At 47.4% G+C, this 26,838-nt stretch overlaps 1 protein-coding gene across 1 annotated transcript in view; it reads right to left on the bottom strand.

Moving 5' to 3' along the window:
* MAN2B1 (mannosidase alpha class 2B member 1) overlaps positions 1–26,838 on the bottom strand; it is a 275,966-nt gene that overhangs the window by 34,525 nt on the left and 214,603 nt on the right. The window contains exon 22 of the mRNA XM_078685299.1: positions 19,069–19,218. Coding sequence (XP_078541425.1) covers positions 19,069–19,218 — 150 coding nt within the window. The remainder of the gene's footprint in view (positions 1–19,068; positions 19,219–26,838) is intronic.

The raw sequence follows: 26,838 nt of genomic DNA, 5'->3' as shown, positions 1-26,838 counted from the left end.
CTGCATGTGCATCCCGTGGGCCTCCTGCTCCCTATCCTTTGGTAGTACAGCGTAGCCCCAGCGATTCTCCAGGCCCTAGGCCTATCCTTTGTTCGTGACGTGGTTCTTATACCACTATTTTTGTATATGGTTTTACGTGCCCCTAGGGCTCTACTGTATTTTGTGCAACTTATTGTATGATAATTAAGTATCTTGTTATGTGCTTGTGCCTCTGACCTCATAAAGAGTTCAGAGGATTAATTTAGTAATAAATACATATATATTTTATATATATAACCTGTGTGGTGTCCTTTCATTTGGTTTTAAAGGGGTTACATATGACAAAACAGCTGGCTTCACGTGCCCTCTTGAGTTTAGCCTAAGACTGCTTTGTCCATGCTACCACTAGGATAGCTGGTCTATAAGGTTGACTTTACAACCATCACTATAAGGGTTGTTTGGACTGGTGCAAGGTGCTCACTAGAATAGTGAACATCATATACCAGGCCAACTTCTCACATTGGTGTGCAGCGGTTGGGATTTGAGCCTGCTGTTATTTTACCAATTGTAATCTTTGAGATATCATTTAAAAGATCACATTAGGCACCATAGGTACATATAACAAGACTTATAATACTTAAGTTCTACTGAACTTAGTTGTTGTAGACCAAAGGGCCTAGCACACCCTGACTACAACTCCTAGAGAGGTTTAGTAGGAAACACTTAGTGTAGGTAGGTGCACACACCACACCTCACTAGATCATGTCGGCCACAGGTGAGCCAAGTGTGTCTCTACCTGTGGGGAGTGACCCTCCAGATATGAAATACTCAACTTCCAAGAGCTGAGACACTTGTGAACAAGGAGGTTGAAACAAGGTTCTAACCCTACCCTTCAGTACCTGATAGAACTCCTAGAAGGTTATGATGCTCATAAGGCCTCTAGCTCAGGTCTTACAGGCAATGCAGATGAGGTACTGCCCTCAGTAGAGAATACCACCGATCCTACTATCATAGATAATGAGGATGATGTGGAGGCAGAAGACTCTGAAGATGGGGAGGGCAGCCAGGTCCAAGTTAGGAGACTTAGCCAGGCTAACCTAAGCCTACATGGGGCAAGCCCCATACAGACCTATCAGTAGACTTAACCAGAGGTATAGAAGGGAAAGATCCCACTCAGGGGAATCTCTTCACACCAATGCCTCAAGGGGTTCTCAGAGGGGAATGACTTCCCCTCAGAGGAGAGAACACCAGGCTAGGATGAGGAAAGTCCAAATCAGGATAGAGAGGGAAGAACCTGCCCTAGCCCAAGCAAAACTTGCTCTGGCAAGAGAGCAAAAGTTAAGTGGACTAGAGTCCACTGGTGGCAGCAATATCCCTAAGGATAAAGACAGGTCCTATGACAATAGACACCCGAGTAAGATTGTGCCCCCTACAAAGTTGGGGATGATATCCACAAATGGATAACTGCTTTGGAGAGGGCCTGCAAAGTACAGCAGGTACCCCAAAGTCAGTGGGCAGCAATCTTGTGGCTCTCCTTTCCAGAAAAAGGAAGAGACATGCTCCTCACAGTTAGTGATGATGATGCTAACAATTACACTGAACAGTACAGGTTGATGTTCAGAGATACCCAGAAGACACAGACTCGGGACTGGACTGATTTTGTTGATTGTGCCACTAAGGCTCTGGAAGGCTGGTTGCTGGGAAGTAAAGGTAAGGACTATACAGGATTGTATAATTTGATCATGAGAGAACAAATCCTTAATAATTGTCAGAACCAGTTGTTGCACCAACACCTGATTGACTCAGATCTGACCTCTCCCCAAGAATTGGGAAAGAAGGCAGACAAGTGGGTCAGAACCAGGGTTAAGCAGAAAAACCAGGTCCACGGTGGTGATCAGAAAAAAACAGACCAAAAAGGTGGGGATCAGAAATCAAAAGACCAGAAGTCTTCATCAGGCCCCCAAACTTCTAATGAGGGGGGGGTCCCAAACTTCCAAGAAGAAGAAGAACGAAGGTCCAAAGAAACATTGGTGTAATTATTGTAAATCTGCCTCTCACTGGTTTAGTGAGTGCACCAAGAAAGGTACAGCCCCTACCACTGTAGCCCCTAAGGCATCTGCACCCCCTTGTACAGTTAACAGTGGTAGTTCCCAACCCAAGGCTATAGTGGGGTTAAACCATGGGTACTGAGGTGGATTCTGGCTTAGTCAGGATACCAACCCAGGCTGTTCTTGTCTGTAATGTGGACATGGCTATGTCCTCTACTGTGTGTCCCAGTACTCTGGGCAAGTACAGGCAAACACCTTTGATTAATGACAAAGTGGCTCAGGCCTACAGGGACACATGTGCCAGTGTCACCATGGTGACACCTAACTTTGTGGACCCTGGACAGATTGTACTGGGTGATAATTACCTGGTGACCAATGCAAGCAATGTTACTACTACACATGGTGTAGCAGTTGTTATCTTCTCCTGGGGAGGGGTAACTGGCCTCAAAAGAGTTGTGTTAAGTGCAGACCTCCCAGTTGAATGTCTGTTGGGCAATGATCTTGAATCCTCAATATGGTCAGAAGTGGAGTATAGGACTCATGTAAAGAGGCATATCAGCTTATGTCCTTGCTGTGACCAGGTCACAGGGCAAAAAGTGCCAAACTGAACAGGCCTTGGATCCTGAAACTATGGACCAAATGCCATCCAAGAGAAAGAGCAGTAGGGTTAAGGCAGTGCCTCCCCCCTGCCTGCAAGTGAAGATCAGCCTTCTCAGGAAGCTGATTTTGAGACCCCTGAAGGAACTGTCCCAGAAGAGCTTGAACCTGACCAGGTTGAGTTTCTGTGGACAGGGGGACCTTCAAGGGCAGACTTGAGGCAGGCACAGTTAGACTGCCCCTCTCTTGAACCCCTCAGACAGCAAGCTGCTTCTGAGGCTGCAGGGAATGCTACAGGTACCCATAAAGTTTACTGGGATGAAGGACTCCTTTATTCTTAGGCTAGAGACCCCAAGCCTGGTGCTTCCAGGAGGTTGGTCATACCTCAGGCCTTTAGGGGTTTCCTTCTTACCTTAGCCAATGATATTCCCTTAGCAGGACATCTAGGCCAGAATAAGACTTGGGACAGGCTTGTCCCTCACTTTCACTGGCCCCATATGTCAGAAGATACCAAGGAGCTTTGTCGCTCCTGTGTGACCTGCCAAGCCAGTGGCAAATCAGGTGGCACAACAAAGGCCCCCCTTATACCACTACCTGTGGTGGGGGTACCCTTTGAAAGAGTAGGGATTGACATTGTTGGACCAATGGATCCCCAAACAGCCTCTGGGCACAGATTTATACTGGTGGTAGTGGATCATGCCACCAGGTATCCAGAAGCTATTCCCCTAAGGACCACAACAGCACCTGTTGTTGCAAGAGCCCTCCTGGGAGTTTTCTCAAGAGTGGGCTTTCCAAAGGAGGTTGTCTCAGATAGAGGTGCAAACTTCATGTCTGGGTACTTGACTGCAATGTGGAAGGAGTGTGGTGTAAATTACAAATTCACTACACCCTACCATCCACAGTGCAATGGGCTTGTTGAAAGATTTAACAAGACCCTAAAGGGTATAATCAAGGGTTTACCTGAAAAGCTTAGGCAAAGATGGGACATCCTTCTACCCTGCCTTCTGTTTGCTTACAGAGCAGTCCCACAAAAGGGGGTTGGCTACAGCCCTTTGAACTTTTGTTTGGGCATCCTGTAAGGGGACCCCTATGTCTAGTGAAGGAAGGATGGGAGTTACCTCTCATAAAGCCTAAACAAGACATAGTGGACTATGTACTTGGTCTCCGCTCCAGGATGGCCGAGTATATGAAGAAGGCTTCTAAAAACCTTGAGGCTAGCCAAGAACTTCAAAAAGCTTGGCATGACCAAAAGGCTGTGCTGACTGAGTACAAGCCAGGACAGAAGGTGTGGGTGTTGGAGCCAGTGGCCCCAGCAGCACTCCAGGAAAAATGGTCTGGACCCCACACAATTGTTGAGAAAAAGGGAGAGGTCACCTACCTGGTGGACCTTGGAACTCCCAGGAGCCCCCACAGGGTGCTCCATGTCAACAGACTCAAAGCATATGTTGACAGGGCAGACATGGGCTTGTTCATGGCTACAGATGAGGGGCAGGAGGAAGAGAGTGACCCTCTCCCAGACCTGTTGACTCAGAACCCTGATGATGGTTCAGTTGATGGTGTGGCCTTAGCTGGCAGCCTCAATGGCCAGCAGCAACAGGACTGCAGACAAGTTCTACAGTCCTTCAGACATATGTTTTCCTTGACACCTAGTCAGACTAACTGGTGCACCCATGAGGTGGACACTGGTGACAGTCTGCCTGTGAAGAGTAAGATCTACAGGCAACCGGACCATGTCAGGGACTGTATAAAGACTGAGGTACAGAAAATGTTGGAGCTGGGAGTAATTGAGCCATCAGAGAGCCTCTGGCCAGCCCAGTAGTCCTTGTACCAAAACCTCACACCCAAGATGGTAAGAGAGAGATGATGTTCTGTGTGGACCATAGAGGTCTCAATGCTGTCACTAGGACAGATGCTCACCCAATTCCAAGAGCAGATGAGCTCATTGATAGATTGGCTTCTACCAAGTTTCTGAGCACATTTGATTTGACAGCAGGCTATTGGCAAATCGGGTTAGCGGAGGATGCCAAGGCCAAAACTGCTTTCTCAACCCCAGGGGATCATTACCAATTTGTGGTGACGCCCTTTGGCTTGAAGAATGCACCTGCCACTTTCCAAAGGTTGGTGAACCAAGTCCTCACTGGGTTGGATGACTTTTGTGCAGCTTATCTTGATGATATTGCTGTCTTCAGCTCCACCTGGGAGGATCACCTGATCCACCTGAAGAAGGTTTTAGAGGCCATGCAGAAGCAGGCCTAACTATCAAGGCCACAAAGTGCCAGATAGGGCAGAGTAACGTTGTGTACCTGGGCCACCTTGTAGGTGGGGGTCAGGTTCAACCACTGGAGAGTAAGATCCAGACCATCAAGGACTGGGCTCCTCCAACCACCCAGACACAGGTCAGAGCTTTCCTGGGCCTGTCTGGGTACTACAGAAAGTTTAAGAACTATGGGTCCATTGTGACACCACTTAATGACTTGACTTCAAAGAAGATGCCAAAAAAGGTTCAGTGGACAGTTAGCTGTCAAAAGGGATTGGATGACCTGAAGAAGGCCATGTGCTCTGCACCTATCTTGAAGAGTGCTGACTACTCCAAAGCGTTTATTGTCCACACAGATGCTTCCGAGTTGGGGGTGGGAGCTGTGCTTTCACAACTTAATGTAGATGGTCAAGACCAACCCATTGCTTTTATTAGCAGAAGGCTGACCCCTAGAGAGAAACGTTGGTCAGCTATTGAGAGGGAGGCCTTTGCTGTGGTTTGGGCCCTGAAGAAGTTGAGGCCATACTTGTTTGGCACTCACTTCAAAATTCAGACAGACCACAAGCCCCTCTTGTGGCTAAATCAGATGAAGGGTGAGAATCCCAAACTGCTCAGGTGGTCTATTTCCCTATAGGGGACAGACTTTACAGTGGAGCACAGACCAGGGACTGACCATGGCAATGCAGATGGTCTCTCCAGGTACTTCCACTTAGAACAGGAAGACTTATCTGGTCAAGGTTAGTCTAATGTCCCTGCGTTTGGGGGGGGGGGGGGGTTATGTAGGAGAGTAGGGTCTGCTTACCTATGGTCACCCCACTTTTTGCTTCACTGGTTTTCGACTTTAATGTGGCTGTGGGCCTGCTAATCAGACACACAGCCCAGCTGTTCTCTCTCTAAATTCATACCATGTACTTTAGGTACATCACCAATTGGGAAATGGGTCACTCTTATGAGTCCCTGTACAGTGTACCATAGGTACCCAGGGCATAGGTGCACCCAAGGCCTACCAGGGGCTGCAGTATATCTTCTGCCACCCCTGGCTGGCCATCCAAATTGACGCAACTGGCTGATGACTCAGCTGGGGCAAGGTTGTGTAATCACTGGTTAGAGGCGGCAGACCCGTAAGCAGAGAACGGCCCGGGACCAGGGTTCAATTCCCGACGCGGCAGGGTCGTGGACCAGGGTCAAAACGGACTCGATAATTCTCGCCTCGGTGCCTACTCTAACCAGGGAACACCTGCCTCATCTCTACAACGGCCCCCCACAGACGCCGGGGATGCCTGGTTTCACCTTGGAGATACCCAGAAAGGGACCATCTCACAGGGAAAACCAGGACGGGTTCCCCAGCGGTCTTCAGCGCCAGGATACTCCATGGAGTTGCAGTGCGCTTTACAAGTACACCCACATTTACATTTACCCCTTGCTTAGATATAGTATCCCTATATCTAACCTTATATCTAGACACATACACCTATAAGTCACTCCTATGGCAGGCCTTAACAATCCTGGAGGCAGTGTGCTTGGTTTTATGTGAGATGAGGCTCTAGTAGGAGCTGAGCCTGTCTGCAGCTTTCGGAACCATGTCCTTATAGCTGTTCTAGGATATATCCATGCCATATACTCTTAAATGCATTATGAACCTCGCGGTTAAATGCTAACTTTGGTTTGGCTTTATCAAAACATGTCGTGTAAGGTGTCGTACGCTTTGAAATACTACCCCCTCGCCAGTTCTGGCGATGGGGGTAGCATTCCACCCTTCTAGAGGGAGACGACATGTTGTTCCTACTAATCCCGGTTAAAGTTAACCAGAGCCTCAGCATCACAAAATGGATGCTGCTGTCACAGACACAAGTCTGAACTCCTGCTGCTGGGAGTCCTTCCAGCGAGGGAGGCTTGGACAATAGGTTTCCTGTCTTGGGAGGTGCTAGCACCACCCCAGACAGGCCATAGTGTATTGGGGTAGGGAGGGCTGAATGAAATAAGACACTGCCTGCGGCACACAAGGTGTCCCATGCATAGTCCGGTTCAAACCAGTGCTGGGTCACTCCAGCCCCAGCTCTGGTGCGAAACTGGACAAAGGGAAAGGGGTGTAACCACCCACTTCCCTGGTCCCACCCATAGGAGGGACCTAGCAGGTAAGCCAGCTCCTAAATTTGGTATATAGGTAGGAGCTGAGTTCCAAGACTTTAGATTTATCCTGACTGAAACTTGAAACGAAACTCTGTACCTTCGACGGTCTACCTGAAGATGGAAGACTGAAGAATCTTCCTTGTGGTCAAGGAGTGACCACCCTGTGCAAGCAGGCACCATCAAGCGATCAACGGTTTGCTTTGTCGACACTCCCGCCGGAGCCCGAGCACAGAGCCTGACAAGACCCGGACTTCAAGACTTCCAACAGCCCGATCCACAGCCACAGCAGAGCCGAGGCCCGTGGAGGCGACGAGAGACCGGCCATCTTGGAAAGCCAGCGAATTGCTTTCCGTGCAACTTCTGAGGCACCCTCGAAGTTGTGCATTGGGGATTGAGAAGCCCTAGCCCCGAGCACCAACTGCACCGAAGATCAGCCCTCCACACTCCAAGAGTTCTGCGTGGGGCCTTTCTGCATTTTCCTGCTCGACGTGTCTGTCCGGTCACTTGCCTGTTGGCTAGTGGCCTCTGTGACATTGAACCTTTGAATTTACACCACTGGTCTGGTTGCTCCAGACTGGCCCCTGCTTCCCTGAAAAGGAGAAGCCCATCAGACCTTGCGGGTCTGAACCAGAAGCCATCTTCGATTCCTGCGTGGGTTGCCTTTGCCAAGGCTTGTTGACTCCAATCCGGAAGCCGACACCGTTGACAGCGAGAGCCTTTGTGGGACAGTCCGTATCCAGCTCCTGTCGTCGTCGACACCTCCTGGTCCACGTGGCTGCAGAGACAAGCTTCACGACATCACCCGATTGCTTCGCGACATCGCCTGGTTCCTTCCTGGTTCCTTCCTGGTCACTGGCTAGTGACCCAGACTCTGTCCCCTCTGCTTTCAGGTACTCTTCCTCCTCGATCCGCCCTTGGATCCAACCAGACACTTCCCTCCTGGTCGCCTGCAGCATCTTTCTTCAAGGCTCCATAGGATTCAGCGACGAAACCCGACACACTTTGACACCTATGCACCCGCTTCTTGTGGGTGAGGTAACGAGAGTATTTCGGTACTCCTGTGGGTATTGACTATCCTAGTGTCTAAGTTTCAAGTAGCTTTCTCCTAGTCCATCCGGAAGTGCCCTGAAAGAACTAGTTTCCAATTCTTTCGTTCCCATTCTAACTCTATGGTAACTCGCGTGTGTGTAAAGACACTGCACGCGCATCCCGTGGGCCTCCTGCTCCCTATCCTTTGGTAGTACAGCGTAGCCCCAGCGATTCTCCAGGCCCTAGGCCTATCCTTTGTTCATGACATGGTTCTTATACCAATATTTTAGTATATGGTTTTACGTGCCCCTAGGGCTCTACTGTATTTTGTGCAACTTATTGTATGATAATTAAGTATCTTGTTATGTGCTTGTGCCTCTGACCTCAAAGAGTTCAGAGGATTAATTTAGTAATAAATACACATATATATATATATATATATATATATAACCTGTGTGGTGTCCTTTCATTTGGTATTAAAGGGGTTACATATGGTAAAACAGCTGGCTTCACGTGCCCTCTTGAGTTTAGCCTAAGACTGCTTTGTCCATGCTACCACTAGGATAGCTCGTCTATAAGGTTGACTTTACAACCATCACCATAAGGGTTGTTTGGACTGGTGCAAGGTGCTCACTAGAATAGTGAACATCATATACCAGGCCAACTTCTCACACCGTAGTCCAGTCTGCTGGTTATGAGCACATGCGTGACAGTCCTTCTGCAGTCGGGGGGGGGGGATCCATTTGAAGGTCTTGTGGAGGATGCGCAGGCAGTTGAAACTAGTGGAAGCGGCGGCGTTAATCTGGCAGTTCATGGAGAGGGAAGAGTCGAGGATGATGCCGAGGTTTTGTGCGTGGTCTGTATGGGTGGGTGGATTCCCGAGGGCCACCAGGTGTTGTCCAAGGCGGAGGTGCAGGGTCCGAGGATGAGGACCTTGGTGTTCTCGGAGTTCAGCTTCAGGCAGCTGTCTTTCATCCAGGCTGCCATGTTGTTCATTCCTTCCTAGAAGCAGAGGCTGGTGTCTTCAGGATTCTTCATGAGTAAGAGGATGAGCTGGGTGTCGTCGGCGTAGGATACGATGCTGAGCCCATGCTGTCTGACGATGGCGATGAGGGGAGCCATGTGGATGTTGAAGAGCGTGGGGCTGAGCGAAGAGCCTTAGGGTACTCCGCAGTTGATATCGGTGGGTGTGGAGAGGGAGTCTGATCCTCTGGGTTCTGCTGGAGAGAAAAGATTGGATCCAGTTGAGGGCGGCTCCTTGTATCCCTGGGTTGTGAAGTCTGGCTGCGAGCGTGAGATGTGAGATGGTGTCGAAGGCTGCATAGAGGTCTAGAAGGATGAGGGCTGCAGTGTGTCCCCGGCCGAGTAGCATGCGGATGTCGTCAGTGGCGGCAAGGAGGGCGGTCTCGGTGCTGTGGTTGCTGCGGAATCCATTGCTACACAGAGTCAGTGAATGACAAACACTCACAGTAGAGGAACCATGCCTACAAATTCACAAGGACAGGGGGGTCATGAAGAAAAACCGTCACTTCTTACTCAAGGTTATAATCCATTTTCATGTTAAACAAAACCTCTGCTGTTTTTTGTAGCGGCCAAAAACATATGCTGAACCAGATCTAGACACACCAGGCACCAGCAGAGCAGTGATGTACCAGTCCATTTACAAGAAACAAAACTGTGCAAAAGGGAAAACCAAGTATTTCTCTTTTTCGCCAGAAAGCATAGGAATGCCAGTCACAAAAGGAACCATTGTAAAGGTGGATAGTAAAGATCATACAAACCTGCTATGACCTAGTGAGGGTGTAACTAGAGGAAAGACCAGGTGCACATTCCAGTAGGAAGAAGTGAGCAACAATGGCATACTTAGCCAGGGCAGTCGGTACGAAAGTTCAAATAACTACTGCAAAGACATCCAGGTAGGCTCAGGTAGGAGAGACTGGCTTAAAACGCCTGTTCACAAACACACTTAAACAAAGCCCCTCCAAATGGAGGAAATACCGCTATATAATCATTGCACAGCATTCAAAACAAAATGGTTGGTTACTTACCTGTAGGAGTCGTTTTACAGCTTGAGACTTGCACATCCAACCCCCCAGCCTCTCTAGAAGAGGCATGAGCTTTTAACAGGGTAGGAAAAAGTTATAGATCACATTTGAAACCCTAAAAGAAGACAGGCCATTAAAGCACAAAAAGAATCTAAAGATGGCGACCACGCGCTGGTGCTTTGGTTTCGTACACCTCATCTCATACAAGGAATAGTCACCTACTGGTCAACAACTCAGAAAAGAAAAAAGGACTTTCCTGACCCACCATCTAGGTAGTTGAATAATGCACAGCATGTGAATCTAGAAAAGAGTTCAAGCTGCAAACCTACACATACAGGTAAGTAATCTTTTGTTTTAATGCAACCACTCTGCAAATCTGCTTACGTCACTTCGCTTGTTTAAACTTCAGGGGTGGGTGGGCTATACCCATGTTATGGTAATCTCTTGATTTTGGCATACAGGAATATATAAATGCATAGAGGTGAATGCCCTCTATTAAATGCTAAACTCGTGAGTAGCACCGCTGACCACAATGCACTTGAAATTCATTTAAAGACCCTACTGCTCACATATATCTGTAATCCCTTTGAAGACCAACCCGCCACATATCTAGAATGTCAGGAACACAGCACATAGCAGAGACTGGATCTGATGCGTAAAATACGTACATACATAGTCTACTTTAATAAGTCATCCTGGCGACTTGGATCTGTAAAGTTATTAATTTCATACCTTTCTATCCTATTGTGTCTGGTTTTAAGAAAAGACACTGAGTGGGTAGTTAACTCTCAAATCAGGAGTACAAGTTTTGTTGGAACGTGCAATCCTGTTTGCTTTTCCCAGTGTATCTTTCACCATGTAAAACGCAAGGATGTGGCTGGAGAAATAGTTAAGTAATTGGGTAAAAAGCTAACAGGAATCTGTGAAGTTGCACATATTTCCAAAATCATTGCTCAAACTCGGAATACCAAAGTATTCCCCACATGTGGGAACTACCAACCCTTGCAGTATATGTAATTATTGGTTTGAGAATATAACATTGGTAAACCAAAGTAACTCTGAATGCGGGCCAAGCGGTTGATAATACATCAATGGTAAATGAAATGGCTGTTGTACAACAGAGTAAATGGTATGTCCGTGTATAATACTGCAGATAAGGAGCTCATCATGAAACCAAGAGGCCGAACGCCCTGCACTTTGATTTGCATTATCACGGAATCCCATCTGGGGATTCTGGTGACCCCGGCAATCAGTAGCTTTCTGCTAAGTGTGTTCCCCCGTATTTCTTTAGATATTGAAGTCTAGATTTTGAGCGCTCTCATGGCCTGAACCCTGCTAAGAAGGATGAAGACTACGTGCGGTTATAAATGCCCCTGCCACACTGTCCTCTCAGGGCAGTCATTGCTAACAGATACATATTTCTGACTGCATCCTGAGAGTGGAAGACATGCAAATATTAATTTCTGATAGAAACTTCTAACTGCAGTTCCCTCACCCTATTACTTTCCCCCTAGCGCTAGACTGGATCCAAAAACTTTGGTAGCAATTCAGGATGCGTCTATTGGTGGCATTGTGGGGCTCAACATCGGATCCATCCACGCCATGGATGAGGTCAGGTACCCCATAAATGCACCACCTCCATGCGTTGACGTTAGTTTTTTTCTTTCTGTGCGTACAGATGCGAATACGGATTTTCTCTGATCCAGTCACTTCTTACAGATGTTTCCCTCAAAAATGTCAACAAGTGTTCACACAGTGTCACCTGCCCGTGAATGATCCCATCATTAAGGTCACAGGGCTCCGGCAAGTCTAAGAAGTCCCACAAAAATAAACCAACATCCTGCCACTCTGACCATTCAGAATCGTGGGATGCTCCAGGTACTTCTAGGTTGTTCTCATACAGCAGAATCAATTCAGACGCTAGTCCGGTTTCATTCCTACCCCGAACGCACAGCGACAATACAACAGCTTCAGTAGCAAAACAAAGCCATGGTCCCGATTTTGGGTGCCACCCTGGATCCCTCTGGAGCGCCTTCGGGCCCCATGGATCCAGGGGGCCTCCAGTTCGTTTACCATCAGCAAATGCATCCTCCACACACACTACCCTTGTGCACAGGCCAACCCCTTCTCTGGCTTCAGCTCCGCGGACTTTGGCCCCAGCTCCACCCGCAGTTTCACCATTGGTGCCACCTTCAGAGCCACAACACACTGCACAGGTTCAAGTGTCAACGCGGATACAGACGTCACTGACTGTGAAAATGAAACCAATAGTTTTATCGGACTTGGATACCCACGCCCCACCAACTTGACCTAGACATTATGCCCACGCCGAGCAGACTATGCCCCCACAGTATTATATCGAGGACAATTACTATGTTCATCAATATGATGACAATATTTTTGATGATCTCCAGGATGCCAGTGGCATGGATACCTCGCCAGACATTGGGCTCTCTTCCCCTAATCATGCTATAGCTACTGACGAGCCAGACTCCTTTGCAACTCTAATTTTGAGAGTGGCTGAGGTACTTGACCTTACTCTGCCTACTCAATAGGTCAAAGCTAATGTGCTTATGGAGGCCCGCAAGCTAGCACAATCCAATCAAGAACCTCTGCCCAGCCCCCCTCCCTCCCCCACTTTAACGAGGCCCCTACCGATGTTCTTGTGGGCATCTGGGCAAAACCAGGATCTTGCCCCTCAGTCAATAGGCAGGTGGCAAGGCGGCAAAGGCCTGCTCCTAGAGACCTGGACTTTCTTACATAGCACCCTAATTCAGAGAGCTTAGTGGTGCAGGTGTCTACTAGTCTGAACCCCAAATGTTTACGGACTACTCCACCTAATGGAATCTGAAAAGATGGAGACAATCACAAAACAAATGCTCTCCTCCACAAGCCTTTCCCTACTTTGTCAACACAACATTCCTCAAGGGCAGGAACTCGCATGCATTATCGGACAGAGTGGAGGATATCTTGCCAGGTGTCACAGAGCAAATCTTTCCAAAATGAGCCCTTGTAAGGTTGGACGGACAGGACGCTGAGAAATACTCCGAGGACGAGGTACCTGGACAAGTAGTGGTATTTATAGCCTTTTCCATGCTGATGACGGAACCGCTCCATCATCAGCCACGGTGGCGCTGTGCTGATGACAGAGCGGTTCCGTCATGGCCCGCCAGACGCGCCTGCGCGGCGCATTCTATTGAGCGGACGGGGCCATGACGGAACCGCTCAGTCATGAGCACAGCTCAACCGAGGCTGGTGACGGAGCGGTTCCGTCACCAGCATGGGCGCGCCGCGCGGCCCCCCGCCCCCTTAGCGCTGCGGCGGAATAGCCACCGCAGCGAAGGTGTTAAAAAATTCAATCGTATCCATAAGCAATAGGTGTAATCGCTGCAAAACTAGTAAATAATGAGGTTGAGAACTCATTGTTTCTCCAAGTTTTATTTGGAGTCCTTTGTGCTCATTACACAATAATAATGTTTGTGAGGTACAGGCACAAAACTCCCTTCCCTGCAAAACCAGTTTACCTTGCTCCGAACGGTTCATGATCACCTGGTAGGAGGCTGCATCACCTTTCACCTACCTGGCTGAATAAGCATCACATCCAATCAATGGGTACTCCAGATCGTACAGGTAATACTAAAGAAAGGATAGAGGGTATCCATTTTGGACATCTCATTGCATCAAAACACCTCCCGCAGGATTATTTGTCCATACTCTAAGTTCAAGCTCTCTTTGCCAAAGGAGCAATAGAGAGGGTGCCAATATCAGAGATCGAGATTGGTTGCTACTCCGGTTATTTCCTGGTGCTGAGAATGGACGTAGGCCTTCACACCATCCTGGAGTTGAGCCCCCTGAGCTTCTTTCTCCAGAAGGAACAGCTCAAGATGCTCACCCTGGCCCAAGTTCCCTCTGTCTTGGATCCATAAGACTGGATGTTAGCACTGGAAATGCAGGGTAGACATTTCCCATTCTGCTGTCCCAGGGAAGTTACCTGTGGTTTCAAGTAGGCCTTGATCACTTTCAGTAGTACGTACTTCTACTCGGCAGTGGTGGCGCTCAATCAATCTGCAGGGATTGGGAATACCAGTCTTCCTATTTTTTGATGACTAGCTACTGAAAGTGGGCTCACCTCAAACAGCCGTAAACCACTTCCAGAAGACAGCTGAACTGTTGACATCATTGGTTTCCTCCATCAACGTGTTGAAGTCATACCGTACTCCTTCAGAACGGCTCCCCTTCTTCAGAGCCATCATAGATATACTGCTCTTCTGAGCCTTTCATCTGCCTCAAGATGTCCAGGACTTTTGGACTATGATCCTGATGTTTCAACCATTTTTCTTTGCCTCAGTGAGAGCTGTCCTGAGGCTTCTTGCATCCTGCTTGTGGACCCCGCTTGATGGCACATGCAGATGCTGCAGTGTGATTCGAAGTCTTAGTGGGTTCAACACCAAGGGGCCTTGTTACAGTCCATGCAGAGGTCATAAGAGACTGCAAAAGATCTGCAGTTGTGGCTGCTTAACCACAATTGGACCGGTGGGAAATCTAGCTATCCCTACCCCACCCAGTACTAACGGTCATGATAGATGCATTGTTGCTGTCCTGGGGACGTAATCTAGAATAGGTGGAGATCAGAGGATTCTGACCTCTGGTGGATACTGTCCTCCGCATCAACCTACTAAAGTTTTGAGTGATTCGCATGGCACTGAAAGTGTTTTTCTCGACCATCAAGGGGGAATTGCAGCAAACAGGACGGTGCGGAGGTCGCTGGTCCTGTGCTAGGAGGCTGTGTGTCTTGAAGTAGCTGATCAGTCAGGGTTTCTCCCTGTCACCTAACACCTCCCAGGATCTTTAGAACACAATGGCGGACAAACCTAGCCCTTGTTGCCCAACAGATCACGAGTGGAGGTTACATTCTAATGTGGCCCAGGGCTTCTTCCACCAATTGAGAAATTCCTAGGTCAATCTATTATCCACTGCAGAGAATGTGCACTGTTCAAACTTTTTCACAATGGTGCTCTCTCCCTCGAAGACTACTTTTACCCCCACTGGGGGTCGGGACTTCAGTACACATTTCCGCTCCTTCCTTTCAGCCCATATTGCTGAAAAAGATCGAGAGGGGCTGGGCTCAAGCTAAGTTTGTGGCTCTGGACTGGGCGAAGAGAGTGTGGTACCTATAACTTCTGGCCAAGAGCACGTCCTCTCATTTGGCTACCCCTTCAAGAGGACCTTCTGTCACAGAGCAGGGCATAGTTTTGCCCCCAAGCCTGCGCACCCTGCACCTCCAACCGCGGAGACTGAGCGGGGACCATGGAGCTCGATCTCCCTCCTGAAGTGGTTACAGTCATCCTGGCAGCCAGATGTCCATCTACCAAAGCTGTTTACGCAGGATGCTGGGAAAAGTTTGTTGCATGGTGTTCTTCCTGTACTTTTCCATCCCTGAATGCACAGTTGACACGGTTCTTTTGTTTTTCTTTAGCTCAGCAAGGTCTTAATTTGACAACAGTTAAAGATTACCTCTTGGCCTTCTTACACCTACTGGACCAGCCATTGTTCTTCAAGCCACCTGTTGGAGTACTTTTTTGAAGGGACAGAGCCACATGTTCCTGCCATCCCCTTTTGTGATGCCACAGTAGGACCTTAATTTGGTTCTCACCTACCTTTCAACCAATGCACAGTTGTCCCTTTTACATGCTAGCTATCAAAACTGCATTCCTCATTGATCTAACACCAGCTAGTCAAGTGAGTGAGCTCTAGGCATGGTCAGTGATACCACCATACACTTTGATCTTCCTGGAGAAACTAGTCCTCCTGCCCAAGGTAACCATTCCCTTCCACGTGGGAAATGCTGCTTTCCTATGCACCGCCTCTCCTCTCCAAGGATAAAGAATGGCTCCTTGAACCCCCAAAAGCACGCTCAATTTCTATGTTGATCGGACCAGGGAGACATGACAGAATGAACAACGGTTTCAACAGAGTGGAAAAGAGTAAAGCGGCACAAAGAGAACCATCACCCGAGGGATTCTGTTAGTCATCAAGATCTGCTATGGGCTAGCTATTAAGCAACCCCTAGAAGATTTATGTGCTCATTCTACCAGAGTGAAAGCTGATACTACAGTGTGGTGCCCCCTGTATCAGTTCTAGATATATTTTAGGCAGCTCGTGGGTGTTCCTCCCAAGTGAAGCACTACTGCATGGACAGCCAGATTTGGCAGGACGGACCCTTAACCCGATCAGACCTGCAGGATAACCTGATCGGAGCCATTCCACAGACCCACCACTTAGGGAGGTACTGCTTTGTTACCTATTCACAAGGTTAGGTATCTGCGGTTAGAAGTCTCTATAAGAACAACAATTTACTTTTCTGGTAGAGATTCTATCTAATTGGGGATGACTCACAGTCTCACCCTCCTCCCAGTTCTTTGCAATGGACTCATGCACTTAATTAATAAGAATACAATCTGGTGGTCTGCACACTGCTATATTCTGATTTCACGGACTTAATGTCTGGTGGCACAGACTGAACAGAAAGAAACAACATCCTCAAGCAGAGGAGGTGCATATTAGGGGCTCCAACATCACATTTGGGGAGGGACGGATCAGACCGGTACCTGCACAATGCCACCAGTTGATGTGGGATGGAGGGGGAGCGGGGGAACAAAATGGTGGTGGTTTTGGGGTGGAGGTGATTGCTACAAAAGTTTTCAGATCCAGTCTGGCGTTAAGGGAAATTAATAAGGTGAAGAATCTTCAGTTAAATAGTCTCTTACTAAAAGGTAAATAACTTGTTTAACTTCATCAACGTTACACCACAATGTGTATCGCCATTCTGTCCGGTTATATCTGAAACATTGTCGAGGCTGTTGGAGAATGATGCTTATTCCAGCAGCATAAAACTGTCATACAGCTTATGGCTTTGTACGGAGAAACAGCATCTCCATTTGGCATAGTAATGAATATTATCAAACTCCAAATTTTGAATAGTAATTTGATGGTCGCAAATCGTCTCAAACCTGAGTTTTACAGGTAACATGGCCTGACCTGCAGTACAAATGTATTCAATGTTTTGATTCTTATGCTTGAGACCTTTAGCTTTGCTTTCTTGAGGCCTGCTAACAGGCTTAATTAATGCAAGTATGGCAACTTTTTCTCTCTAAAGCAAGCCCTTCAAGGTGCCAGACTTTACCTTAAATAGGGAGATCTATCAGGGCCAGAAGATGACCGGTGCAGACAGGGAGCTGAAAATCTTCCATTCCGGCATCTGACAATTCTGCGCTCTCTTTGCCGTTTTGCAAGAAGTGGTCCATTCCTTCTATTGAGACTTCTCAGCTAGGCTTCAGGGATATTAATGGGACCAGGCTGAATTGTAAAGTGGGATTATTCAGTGGAAATATGGGAGTTCTGCATCATCTTTTGGAAACTCCACAGGTTAGGTTTTCCTTTTGCAAGGGTGGTTTCAGTAAACGGTGTGGCAAACAGCCCCACCTGCATAGTACGACTCATTTCACCACGAAGAGTAAGTAGGAGGATAAGTGTAAGAATCTTCACAGGAATAGGTTATATTACCCCCAATGGCATTTTAAAACCCTTCACTGTAATGTTTCTGAATCAACTTGAAACTGCAAGGAGGAGGACTTTCATGAAGGACATCTGCTTACCTGTTCAGTTTAAACCTCTGCTCCTCAGATGTGGATTCAAAAATAACTTCCCTGAAATTTCTGGAGTAGACGTTCAGTGTCATTTAATCCTATGCTTGTTGGGTATAAAATCTGCCTGCAAGAGAAGGTTGGCTAATGACCGATCCAGAGCAGAAGAGTTTTAGGGAAAAAACTATTAAACAAGGAACATGTGGACTAGCTCACAGAATTTCATTTCAATAGTTCTGTTGAGACCTGTACATGTTGTGAAGTCTCTACCCATATGCTTTACAACTTTTCCAAGAGGACTGTCCAGAATAGAAATAGATGCTGGTGTAACTAAGTGAGCTTTGATGTGTCTGAATGCTCTGCAGGAGAATTCAGCCCAATTGGCCTTAACCCTGGCCTGCGATAGTTGTCAGAGCCCCACACAGTGGTACAAGCTTGTTAGTAATTCAGCGTCAAATATCACCACATCCTCTACTTTAAGAGTGAAGATGGCTGGGCTCACTTAAGTGGTGTCAGGGAGCAGGAATTTTAGTAGTGAGAGTGCAAGTTCTTGGGATGCCCAAGCACAAGGACACTGCAGCAGTAAACGAATGTACCAGGCCAGCGACAGGGAAGGATACGTTGGAGCTGAAGAAGCATGGGTAGCTGCCATAAATTTGAAGTGGCATACTTAATATCTCCTTCATCCCACTAAAACATTTGATCTCCTGAGCTACTTTTCAAAATGTTTGCTTCATTTGTCTTAAGAGTCACACCAAGGTAAGTTGAATTTAATAAGATATTCATTTGACTGTAATTGTGATTTGGTTAGTTGCTATACACAAATCACGCTAGTGCGCTGTGTTGCTAATACCACACTTCCAAAACCAAGCTAAGAAAGAACTCTCAGGTTTCTCTAGACCATGTTCAAGTAGTTCATTTCAGTCAAGTTTTGTATTTACATTCGGGTACACATTAATAAAGGGATAAACAGGGCTACAAGATAAAGGAAAAAATGGACTGGATGAGCTACTTAGCCACAGCTCTTAGGTTTTCTAGGTTTATGCATAAGATTAACTTTACTAAAAGCAAGGTGCAGTACTGGATATTTTGGGAGCTCAGCCATGGAAGACATCTAGACTGCCACACCCTCCATTCCCATGGTCTACCAAAGCAATTTCTTTCAGAAATCATTCCCTTAAATATCATTATCGTGATGACAGGGTTTAGGTATTACTGACGAATGTAGGGTAACCCCCAGGTCAAGCAATACGGGCAAACTGAACAAACTTATGGCCAATTGATTTTGGCAGAATGATAAACATGTCTGAGTACAAGGGGTCCTCATCCGTATTACCTACCTGCAGGTTGACGATGGCTGGCATGGAGTAGTTGGCGCTCTCCCCCTTCTCAAACTGATGTTCCAGTCGAATGAGGACAGAGTTCACATCCAACCGTGCTAAGGACAGCAGGTGGACATTCATAGGAAGCTCATCTGTCAACGCTGAGAACTAGCAGATAGGAGAAAAAAAGAGAACAAGATGAGATGGAAAAACCCTTATAGAAAGTGGGTAGGAAAATCAAAGAAGTCTGAAGAAACCACAGATAAAGACGTGCAAAGCGGGATGGGTTGATGTTGAATAGTAAAGGAGTTAATATGTCCAACTGTGGATTTCAGAAGAGAGCCTTCAAGCCGAAAAATACAGTCAAAAGAAGCACTTGGTTCAACACGAACAGGCATGCATATAGACTTTGAATCTTTTAGAAAAACACAACCTGCAGAAGCAGATGAGCCTGTAGAAGGCTTAGACTGAAACAGAACCTGAAGACCTTTAGAAAGTATTTAGCTGATATACACATCCTATAAGTCTCTTGCAGTAGTTGGCGTTCAAAACCTCCAACTACGCCCAACACCACCCCCGCATCTAAAAAAACGAACTTCTAGAACCTCTTGACACCTACAGGAACCATAAACTTGTGCATGATTTCCATTCAGAAGTTGTATGACTCTAGAAGAGTCATGCTACAGAAACACTACATCAGGCAGAATCCAATCTCTAGAATTTATACTGATTGTTGATTGCAGAAGCTAGATAAACAGCATCAAAGGAAAATTCAAGACGCCTTGATCCTGAAGTCTTAAAACAATAGTTTTGCCGTTTGACTATTAGTTTTAAAAGCAGTGCTTAGTCCTGCCATTTCGTGGGTGTGCTAGGTCTGGTCTCGCTCTTCTCACAGTTTTATATTGTGGAAATGCACCAAGCCCATACACGTTTGATCTAGTAGTAAGAAAGTCTGTTCTCCAGCACATTCGTTTAAGATTAGGCCTGGAAATCCATCCAATTCAATAGTTTTGTAATTGTTTTTTTAAGATTATGCCTGTAAACCCACGAAATTGTATGGTATTTAAAAGCTGTTAATTTCTAGTTCTTTACACATAGCATGAAAGTCAAAACCTAGCAATAACTCCCTCTGACTACAGTCACTAGGTAGCTATTCCAGATAAAAACTTTGAAAATGCTAGAAAATGCTTTAAAGTTCTGCTCTTTTCATGACAATCCTAGACAACCCTCCCATGCTTTTAACCATGGGAAAACTATTCATGGATATCACCCCAGCGCCCATCATTTTGTCATTGACTGCTGCACTTTATTCCTGTTTTTTTCCTTATCACAGTCTCTGACACCTTCATGCTTCCAAGACATTAATATTCCCTACAAGTTTTAGTTCCCATATAGCAAGCTGTCTGCCTGGACGTTTATGTCAGTTACTCAGAACACAGCAGCATGAGCAGGCTTCCATTCTCCAACAACTCTAGGCCTGGCTATAATTTAACTTATGCAAAAAGAGAAATTGATGGACAGAATGGTGAACAATATCAACCATTCACCCCAGTAAAGAGATCTGGGTCTACATCCATATTTGTTTTGCTCCCCATGCCATTCCAGTTAAAACCCAGCCATATGCAAATTAGTCTTGACACTGCACCCCATGGGAACAGTCCAGCCCGAGCTGCCAGGCCAGGTCCTCCCTGGACCAGAAACAAGCAATGTGGGACCGGTTTCAGGGTATCGCCTCTGATTAGCAAGACTAGCTTGACTACAGTGGCCTGGAGAGCACGGGTCCCACGTTTGGGCATTTAGAAGTATCCATCTCACAGATCGCCTTCCCATCTGAGCAATGATGCATCCGTCACTACCGTTAGCTTCAGGTAGGGCAGAGAGGAGTCTGCCACCAGTCCAATTGTGGTCCAGCAGCCACCACTGCAGCTCTTTCACAGTCCCCTCCGACACCTGGATGCATTTTGAGAGGTTACCTTGGGGCAGAGCCTACTGAGACTTCAGATCGCACTGCAGTGCCCACATGGGCCACCTGACAAGGTTCACTACCAGGAAGCAGGACGACAAGAGGCCATGAAGCCTCCTGGGTTAAAGTTTGAAACATTTGGTTCATAGCCTAAATATCCTGTACTTGTTGAGGCAAAGGGAAAGCCCAGGATACCACAGCATCTAGAATGCCTTCAATGAAGGAGAGCCTCTGCAAAGGTGCCAGGTGGGACTTTGGCATATTCATAGATAATCCCAGAGATGTAAACAAGTTGTCCGTCATCTGAAGTGGTTGACGACTGTTTGAGGTGAGCCCACCTTCAGCAGCCAGTGGTCAAGTTATGGGAAGACTGGTATTCCCAACCTCCGAAGATGGGCAGCTACCCTCACCATCTCTTTTATGAACACCTGAGGTGCACTGGTAAGGCCAAAGGGGTGTACCAAGATCGGAAAAATCTTGTGGCCTACCTGTAACCACAGGTAGCAACTGTGGGACAGCAGGCCAGCAATTTGAAAATGTGTCCTGCAAATCCAATGCCACCATATGGTCCCATGTATCCAGGGCAGACATAACTTGGGTCAGAGTGAGCATCCTGAACTTGTCTCTTTTGAAGAAGATCAGAGGGCGAAAGTCTAAAATAGGACGACGTACCTCTGTCCTACTGCGGCACCAGATAGTAAAAAGTAACAGCCAGTCCTGGCCTCTGATGCCCCTCCCTATAACTCCCTTGTTCAAGAGAGCAGGGACTTCTTTCAAGGTCTGTTGCTGCAGAGGCAGATGTTGAGATTGCCCCTTTGAAAGGGGCGATATTGTGGGGGAATCTACTGTATGGGAGGTGCAAGGCAAAGGGAGTGTGCTTTAGCTTTAACCTCTTTAAGTTGCTCCAGGGCTTTGTCTGTCTTGACCCCGGAGAGTTGGGAGCAATCACATGGCATGTCCATTAATAATGTCTGACATCGCTTGAAAAGCATGTTAATGTGATCCATGCATGGTGCCTAAGCACCATGCTGGTACAAACTGCCATATCGAGACAGTTGCAGTCTCCAGGCTCGATTGAATGACATCCTTCCCGCATCATGGCCGCCCTGTATTATTTTTTGGACGGTGGCTCGAAGATCGTTCGCAACTGCAGGCAAGATGTCACTCACAACAGCCCACAACATGTGCGACAACGGACCCAGGAGGCAACTTAAATTTACAGACATGAGGGCAAGGCTGACAGAACACCGGTTTCTCGAATGCCCCAATGCATTAGCAATCTGTCGGAGGTGGGAATCACATTTGAGTACAGCCCGCTAATGAAGGCTTGAACCACTAAACTCTGGTGTTTGGTGCTGGAGTAGGAAGGGCGAGTGCCCTGAAACTGGCCTGTGTCGCAGGTAATTTGTCCGATTGGGTAGGTGCAAGCTACGGGTTTAACCCAGGTGCCCAGGAGATTCCCCATGAGGACTTCATTGAATGAGAGCACGACACTGAGGAGGTAAGCCCTAGTTGCAGGACCTCTGTGAAGTCATTGGTTTTCACTGCCACTGAAGGTAGCTGAAGGTTGAAGACCCCTGCTGCCGTCTTCATGACCATAACTCAGGATATGGTTTTCTCTGTGAGGTACCTGGTGAAGAGTTGAGGCCTGAGCCAGGAGAAGTGTCCAGACCACGCGCCTCCTGGTTGTCCAAAAATAAATGATCATCCTGTAGCTGCGATTCGTCATCACAGTCCTCATCATTCTGAGTCGCTGAACCCAAAAAACGTAGCAATGGAAGCTTTCCTTCCAAGTTTAACTGGGGTGGAGGTAGGGATACGCATGCTTTCGGCAGATGTTGCATGAAATTTGCTTCAGAGACCAGGAGGACTATAGGCGAGGAGTCTGTGTTGACCCTGGAGGAGGGCAGACTATCTCTAGACCCAAATCCACAGTCAGCATCTGGAACGGATCCGCCAGCAGTAACCTAACTGGAGGCCTCCTCGGATCAGTGGGGACCGTAGGCTCACCAGAGGGATCCAGTAGGGTACAACATGGCATCTTTGAAAGTTTGTTCTGGTGTGAGAGATAAGTGGGGTGAGGAGGAAATGAAGAATAGCGTGAAGCTCATTTGAACTATCTGTAAGGTCCATTTGTCCGATATAATGGATCTCCAGCTAGGGAGGAAATGTTGTACCCTGACCCCCCACCAGCCTGTCATGCGCCATCAAGGACAAACAAAAGCAGATGCAGTCGTTGTAGCAGAGGAGAAATTTGAAAACTGTTGTCCCGGCTGATGCTGCATGTTGTCTGCTCTCCTGTATACCCTTCTTGAAAGGATTGAACTGGTTGCTGTACCACCGGTTGGGATGGTTGCCACTTTCTATAAGCCAGCCCACCTGGAGTAACCCTATACATCCTGAACTGTGGGAAAATGGTTTCACAAGTGACAACAGTCATGAGGATTGTGCGGTAGCTTGGCTGTCTGAATCACTCCAGAGCCAAAGCTGCCATTTCCCCAAAAAGTCTGGATCCATCAAAAGGTATGTACATTACGGACACTTGTACATAGTCTGAAAATTCATATCACCTAATCCATCTGGGTCTCCTCAAGACTACATTGGTTCCAACAGCCTGTCCAATGCAATCTGTAGTATCCAGACCAGAATGAATCACAAACATTGCTACATCGGGTCTATCATACATTGTTTTGTTCCAAAGAAGTTCTGAGATCTTCAAGGACTGCCACTAAAATCTTGCAGGCCATATCTAAGATTGTATGTGTATCTGTCCTGCAAGCAGACAGCATTTAAAGACCTCCTGGTTTCCCGGTCCAGTGCATTGACTGGAAAGGAGTTGGGGGTTAACCTTGCTAGTAGAAGCTGCACAATGAGGGTGCAGGGTGTGTAGTTAAAATCTGGGGAATATGGCACAGGTCTGTGTTGTCCGGCTTCTGGTGGCCCAGAAAATGGTTTTTACCATGTACCCATTAAGGTGTCAGTAAAGGCTTCATTAAAAGGCAAGAAAGGCTCAGGGGGTGCTGGCACTAGATGAAGAACCTCTGAGAGGAAATTTGACTTGTAATGTCAGCATTGTAAAGGCTCCATCAAAACAATGGGATGCCTTTACCATGCATTGCCTTTACCACGAATGTGCCTTTACACCGAAAGGTAGTGTACTGGAGGTAAGGAAAATGCTACTTACCAGTATGCATCTGTTCTTGGCATGTAGAGCTGCAGAGTTGTACACTTTAGCATTAGACCGCCACCTGGTGTTGGGCTCGGATGATTGCAGGTTGTTGTTGTCTTGGAAGAAGTCTTTGTAGTCATGAGATAGGTGACTCCTCCCTTGAACAACAGTGCGCATGGGCATCGACTCCATCCTTAGATTGTTTTTTTCCGCCACTGGGATCGGATTAAAGTTTCTCCGCTCCGGCCAGAAAAAGATGTTTCAGCAACTCCGAAGCGCAGAACTACCACAAACTTCAAGAAACTATCTTCGACATCGAAGACAAGGCTTTTTGAAGACATAACTTCCATTCCGGTCATTGAAGTGGGCCGTTAGGCCGATCGACGCCGTGCGGCCTACACCACATGGAAAGAACTCCGTTCAAGAAATGTCCGAAATGCCAGGCAAAATTCCCACATAGCGATCACCACGAGGTCTGCAACCTCTGTCTATCACCACGAGTCGACCTGCACAGCTTGTGCGTCCTTCTGATCGAAGAAAACAATCCGGGATCAGAGGGCCCGTCGACACGAGATGAGGAGATCAGCCCCAGCACCAGAAGATATCTTCGACGAAGAGGTTCCCCTCGTTCCCGAAGAGGACTCTCCTGATCTCCAGATCGTATCAGAGGCAGATGACTCGGATGACTCCATTCCATCGGGTCAGCTCGTGAGTACTACTGCCCCTGCACCACACACTCTGCCCAAACCGAAGGCTAAGGTCATCCGCCCAAAGGGCCCAGTCGAGACCGAAAGTCCACTTTGACAGCCTCTCTCGAATGGCTCGGAACCCCATTTTTTGAAGGCGATACAAAAAATTCTAAGGAGGCGTGCATCATACTGGAACTACGCTCGGCACTCACAGACAAACAATTCCTCCTCGGATATATAACTTGAAAGCGTCGGCCCTGATGAAGGTGGTAAAATTTTATCTCCACTGAAACGTACGTAGGCCATCTACAAACACCTGAGAACTCCACCAAGGAGGACCATCAAAATAAGGATTGACAACCATAAATACATACGGGATGGTTACCATGTAAATAGGACATACATTGTCATATTGAGTCCTCATATCTCAGCTGTTTGATGCTTTTTAATAATTTTGCATAGTGTGGGAATGTGTGTGCATTCGAAGAATGAATGGTGAGATAGTTTCTGAATGAATGGATAATATTGGCATTGTTTAGTTTTTGATTATTGTTCTATGGGGGCACATGATTCTTTGTATCAAAGCTTTTTTGACTGTTGAAATAATGAATTGTAATTTACTGTTATATCTTCCAATAACAAAAAAAATATAAAAAATACCAAAAAGATTTTTAGAATCTATGAAAAATGACCCCTGCACCAGAAGCCTCACGCCTTGGGTGGCACAACCGACTTTGCCTAACCAACCCCCAGCTTCCCAACTTACCTCTCCAAGTGGTGGTCACACCCAGAATACCTTCTGTAGTAGGGGATCTCTGTGTATAGTCATAATCTAGTGAATAGTCCCGCCCATGTGCGTGGACCCCGGAGCAATCAAAAATAATCTCTTACAGTGTCAAAAAATGCAGAAAATGCATAGACACTTAAGAGAGAATTTAAAGACAGATAATGCAGCCAAAAAGGCTACACTGTCCAGTACTTCAACTAGAAATTCCACCATAAAATCCACAAAACAGCAAAGCCTGTACAGATTTCCCTTGCTTAACAGCAAAATCCCTCAGGAATGATAGAGAGAAGAACCTGGACAGACAAGCCCCATAGGCTGCCATTATGTGGCTTAATTAGGATACTGTGCCTTTAAGGAACCTTCCAGAACCTTCTCTCAGTATCCCAGAATGCATAGCAGGTCCAACTTAGCCTCAGTTCTTTTTTCCGGCTCCTGCAAGCAGGACCCTGGAGCATTGAGCTCTCCCTTTTCAAGGGTTTTTGTTAGTGTTTTACACTAATTTCGATTTTTGGTGCTTTTAAAGTACTTTGGTGACTTTCTTTCTGTGTTTCTGCACTCTTTTTTGTCCATAATGCCTGCATTATTCGACAAATGCCCTGAGTGCTCAAGGAAGAAGGCCAAGTCAGACTCCCATGAGGTCTGTATTCTCTGCCTTCCCTCTTCCCACATTCCTGAGGACTGTGTGATCTGCAGAGGCTTCTCTGGAAGGACCCTGAAGGAGAGGAAGAAGATCAGGCTTCAGGGACTTGAAGAGAGAAGGTTGAAGGCACGAGGTGGGTCAGGAGGGGCTCCTTCTACCCATGCTGAGGCCTCTGGGGGGCTCCCCAGGGGCAGGAAGACCAGCCCTCGCCCAAGATCTCCGTCTGGGTCAGTTGCGCTGACCACGACGTCGAGGGGGCGGTCAACGGCCAGTTCCAGGTCTCCCCAGGGCTCTGGGTCGAGAAAACGTCGCCCGTCGACGTCGAGGAACGTGTTCCGGCCGCCGTCGAAGCCGGTGTCGATCTCCTCGTCGTCGGTGTCGGCGTCGAGTGGTCGACATCGGAGGGCCCGGCGTCGGCGCTCGCCGTCGAGGCGACACCGCCGTTCGCCGTCGAGGACATCGTCGTCGAGGGGATCCTCGTCGTCGAGGTCGCCGTCGAGACGGAAGGCGTCTCCGGCGCCGAAGAGGTCGACGTCGAAG

This window comes from Lissotriton helveticus, chromosome 1_1, assembly GCF_964261635.1.
Source record: "Lissotriton helveticus chromosome 1_1, aLisHel1.1, whole genome shotgun sequence".
Taxonomy (NCBI): Eukaryota; Metazoa; Chordata; class Amphibia; order Caudata; family Salamandridae; genus Lissotriton; species Lissotriton helveticus.
This window is presented reverse-complemented; position numbering and strand designations above follow the sequence as displayed.